The sequence below is a fragment of the Trichechus manatus genome, unplaced genomic scaffold (assembly GCF_000243295.1).
Source record: "Trichechus manatus latirostris isolate Lorelei unplaced genomic scaffold, TriManLat1.0 scaffold00058, whole genome shotgun sequence".
Lineage (NCBI taxonomy): Eukaryota > Metazoa > Chordata > Mammalia > Sirenia > Trichechidae > Trichechus > Trichechus manatus.
In genome coordinates, this window is record NW_004443994.1 from 3,241,937 (window position 1) to 3,246,951 (window position 5,015).

General features: G+C 40.2%; 1 protein-coding gene across 7 annotated transcripts in view; it reads right to left on the reverse strand.

The window, feature by feature from the left end:
* Nucleotides 1-5,015, reverse strand: part of LOC101358841 (guanylate-binding protein 7) — a 66,580-nt gene that overhangs the window by 14,930 nt on the left and 46,635 nt on the right. For all 7 annotated transcript variants that reach the window (XM_023733380.1, XM_023733382.1, XM_023733378.1 and 4 more), the window contains 2 exons: nucleotides 2,558-2,803; nucleotides 1,354-1,634 (listed from right to left, as the gene is read on the reverse strand). In XM_023733380.1, the coding sequence (XP_023589148.1) occupies nucleotides 1,354-1,634; nucleotides 2,558-2,803 (527 nt within the window). The remainder of the gene's footprint in view (nucleotides 1-1,353; nucleotides 1,635-2,557; nucleotides 2,804-5,015) is intronic.

The following is a 5,015-nucleotide window of genomic DNA, read 5'->3' on the forward strand; positions in this document are numbered from 1 at the left end:
TGGGGTTGTTAACCAATGTTATAAAACAACATGTGTACTTCTGTTTCATGAGAAACTATTTGTTCTGTAAGCCTTCACCTGAAGTACAATAAAAAAAAAAACATGAGCAATAGAGATCTGCCTGTTTTGGAAGTAGAGTTTCCTAGGGAACCTGGGTTGCTATGGATGAAAATGTATACATATATAGCAAGTCACTCAGTAATGACATTTAAGTGTACTCTCAACAGAGTTTGGAACCCTTCAAGGTTTCTTTCAGTGAAAGTTTTAGTGTGTGAATGTATAGGAACAGAAACTTTTTGCTTCCATTTGTAAATTAATCCACCTGGTTTTATTCAATATGAACTAAGAAATTTTTGTCACTTTAGGCTAGTGAAACAGAGACTGAAGGAATTTGAGTCAAAGTTCTTATGGTAAGCAGAAATAAGCTTTTTATCAAATTTCTCTGTGATGGTGTTCACGTCCTACATAGCCCGTCAGCCTGTGAATATAATGGATTTTACTCTTGTCATTAGGTGATGGTGTATGGTACATGTTGACTTTAAGAAGTGCAAATTACCCTGATGGGCATTTCCTAATCACATGAACCTTTTAAAAGCAGAACGTTTTCTCCAGCCGGTGGCAGAAGAAGTCAGAGACAGTAGAAATAAGAGAAGGATTTGTTGCACCACTGCTGGCTTGACTATGGAGGAGGGTACATGGAAAGGTCCCAAAATAGCCTCTAGGACCTAAGAGTGCCCACCTGGCTAACAGTCCTTCAGAAAATGGGGACCTCAGTTCAAAACCCACACAGTTCTGGATTCAGCCAACAATCTGGATGAGTTCAGTGGCTCCCCAGAGACTCCACATGAGAATGCAGCTCCTCTGACAAGTCATTTTCAACTTGTGAAACACTGAGTAGAAAACTGAGCCAGCTTGTGTAGACTCTACCCTACAGAACCCTGAGCTAATAATGTGTGTTGCTTTGTAGCTATGTTTGTGACAATTTGTTTGTAGCAATTGAAACTAATAAAGGGCCCATCTTTAGTGAAAAAAGGTGAACTGCAGTCCTGCAAAGCTCTGTCACTCACTAGAATCCAGGTTCCTCCTACCAGGATATGAGCCATAGGGTAAAAAGGTAGACTCTAAGCATCATTCTGGAAGGACAGGCATTAATCTGTTGCCATCGAGTCGATTCTGACTCATAGCGACCCTGTAGGACAGAGTAGAAATGCCCCATAGGGTTTCCAAGGAGCACCTGGTGGATTTGAACTGCCAGCCTTTTAGTTAGCAGCTATAGCTCTTAACTACTATGCCACCAGGGTTTCCAACCCTTAAGGCCAGGCATTAGGAAGGATAAATACTAAGACACAATACCATGAGATTCTTCTGGAATTCCCTCTTGTCATCCTTGAAGGAGTGCTCCATGAAGAGTGCAATGGCTTCCCTCTCACAGGCCGCGTGCACGTCCAGCAGCTCCTGGAGGGTGTCTGTGGGAAACCTCATGCACTGGGCCATCTGTTTGCTGTAGTGGTCAGCTGCCTTCTGCACAGCTACCGAGTTCTCACACTGGGCCAGAGTTGTCACTGTATCCTCTAAACAAGGCACTGCTCCACTGTTGATGGTATCCACATAGGTCTCCACCAGAGTCCCAAGCCCTGAATGAGCCAGGAAATTTACGTATAAAATTAAGTTCTCACCCAATGGTTTACAAGCTTTAGGAATTTACATTCTAAAAATTATGAAAGAGCTGATTATAATGAACTTCTATTTATTTTCTTCTTTTATGAATTCATTTCCATCTAAAAACATCATTGTTTTCCTGTTCACTCTTTCATTTTTGTTTCCCCATTCATCTCATTATAATTAAAATTACTGATCACAGTCAGTATGCTCAGAGTATCCTAAAATATATTTTCCCCTTAAATAAAAAAGGAGTAGATTAGATAGGTGAATTCAAGTACACAATCAAGACCAGATACCTAATTTGTTTGGCCCAGCACAAAATGAAAATGTGAGATGCCTTGTGGAAAAAAAAAAATCATCAAGAACTTGATAATACTGACAAAAAGCATTGCACGAAGCATAAGTTTCTTCTGACATTGGGGCCTTTCTGAAATTCGGGTTACTACATTCCTTCACATGTCACAGGGCCATGAAGACAGCCCAGTGTATAAGATTATACTTCATTTTGTTTCTCAACGTCTCAAGCGGTGTGCAGGGACTCATAGCCTGCTATTTATTTTCTCGTTGGTGTAAATTCACAAAATATATTTTCTACCCTTGTTGAGAAGCACTCATCCCACAGGACTTGTCCTCACAATGCAGACATTCTGTCTTTAATTCCATTTTGTCTCTTTATAATTAGTGGATTTGGATCTTCGAATGTATTAGGCTTCATGAAACCCTCAGGTATGAAGACTTTAATTAAGAAAAATGCATTTCTATGTGTGGCATGAGCATCTGATTCTCTGCATTCACATACAGATGCAAACAAAATTACTGACAAACCCACAGAACAATCACAGCTTCACACACACTGATCAACAGAGGGATGTGCTTTGGGACAAAGGTGACTCACGGTTTCCATTAATGACGATTCCCTCTCTCAGGGTCTTGATCTTTGCATGGCTGAAGATATAGGAACAGAAGTTTTTTAATTTCACCTGGAAATTACAATCCAGCTTTTCTTCCAGCACTCCCTCAATCTGGTGTAAGAGATTATTGTCACGTGTAGGTTGGTCAAAGACAAAGCATTTCCGTTTGGGGAAGAAATTCTTTATACACTCTCTAGATAGGTTGGAATTTTGGATTTTGGGATTCACACCTGCAGAAGTGGAAAAAGAGCAATCATTGAAGGGACAGCTTTCAGGCTGTCCTGTCAACTTTTATTTCCAGGGATCTTTGTGGCTTTTGACTCTTAACCAAAAGGTCAGCAGTTCGACTCTATCAGCTGCTCTTTGAAAACCCTATGGAGCAGTTCTCCGCGGTCTTATGGGATCGCTAAGAATCGGAATCAACTCAATGGCAATGGGTTTGCATCACTGCAGCTCCTGTGCCTCTAAATCTTCCTTTATCCAATCATGTGGTACCTCATGACAAATCAGCCCTGTGCTAATCTACCAAAGGCAGAAAAATCCATTTCTGTACAGAGCCAAGAGACAAGGAAGTATTTCTGGAGAGGAAGGGAAAGCATCGATCTCAAGTGAGGAAATTTTTGTATGGTTTCCTCTACACACTCACATGGATTCTGGTGGATTAGTACTTAACAAATGTTTATTGAATGATTGACTAATGGAAAAACTAATCAGCAGTTCTTTTCTGATCCTAGTGTCTCCATCCATGTCAGAAATGAAAGGTGGGCCCTAAAATAAAGTAATACCAGAAATAAGGGTAAGATACTGCTTTTGAAAATATCAGGAGTAAGAGAGATAATACCCAAGACAGTAATAAAAAAACTTTTAGAAATTGTAGTCACCAGAATACAAATACTACAGATATGTTTAGGAATTCCTTTAGCAGAAACTTCCAAAAAGTAATGTTAACTAATGTAGTTTGGAAAAGTCACCAGTTCTCTATCTGCTTGAATCAGACTTGACAGTGCCCTACAGAGTGATGTTGTAGTAAATATCAGCGGTTCAACAAATATTTGTTGCTAGAATGAATAAATTTATGCCCAAATTAAAATGGATATTCCTTCCAGGTGTCACAGTTGTCCACTCACTTAAATATTATTATACAGTTAATTTATAATATTAAAATAGTAACATAATGTGTAAGGTTGTAAAAATGAAGGGAGTGAAGTTATGAGAAAGGTAGAATGAAGTATTTGTAAGTCTTACTAGGAGAATGTTGATTTTTTTTTTCTGGAACATTCTTGGTATAAATATCCTTTCTATGAAAGATATAGCATTGTGATTTGGTGTTTATTAAGTCCCAGTATGGTGAGCTATGTTTCTTAATATAGAACAAACGGAGCACTTAATAAGGAACATGAGTATGTGAGTATGTACACCTCAGGAATTTAGAGCATTGATTGCAATCTGGGAAATTTTTTTTCATGGTATGGTATCAATTGATACAAAGTAATATAATAATAGAGGCAGAGCCAACATGGTGCTATAGACAGAAGCATGATGCAGCATCCCTCTGCAGCAAAGACCCAAAAAACTGAGTAAAACAGATACAAATATCAATCCTGGAACCCTAATCATCAAGTGAAGGAATGAAGAATGCAATTAAGCATCAAATGGAAGAAGAAACTGACAGAGAATAGAGAACAGGAGAACTATGGCATGGAGGTTCCATACCAGCTAATGTAGCAAGGGTTTGCCATCTTGGAAAGCAACCACCAAAAATCATGGACAGGGAGCATGGAAAGGCAACTCCACAGAGCTCCCAACAAGGGACAGAGTACCCAGTAACCAAGGATATACACTTTCCCACCCCCTACCCTTCTTCCCTTTATGTGGCCACTTTCCAATGGGCCACGGTCACTCTGCTGGAGAGACACCAGCTCACGGCGGGTTTCCCCAGTGCCATTTTTTTTTTTTTGGTTATGTTTTTCTTTTTTTGTTTGTTTCTTCTCTCTCTTCCTTCTTTCCTTTCCTTTTTCCTGCCCAGCTAGCCCCATCTCTGCCCTTTCTCATTGGACTGTGTCACATCGCTTGGCTAGAGAGACAGCGGCACACATCCTCCCAGGGTCCCTGCTGCCCGCATCAGCCAGCTCCCTCAGCGCCTTTTTTTTAGTTTGCTTTTTTTTTTCCTGTTTCTTCTCTCTCTTTCACTTCCTTCCTTTCCTTTCTCCCACCCACCTAGCCCTGTGGGCCGTGCCAGCCCGTTCTCGAGAGGCCCCTTTGTACCACTCAACTAGAGAAACATTGGAGTACAGCCTCCCTGGGTCTGTACCACCTTCATAGGGCAGCTCCATCAGCCCCATATATATATATTTTTTAAATATTTTATTGTACTTCAGGTGAAGGCTTACAGAACAAATAGTTTCTCATGAAACAGTAGTACACATGTTGTTTTATGACATT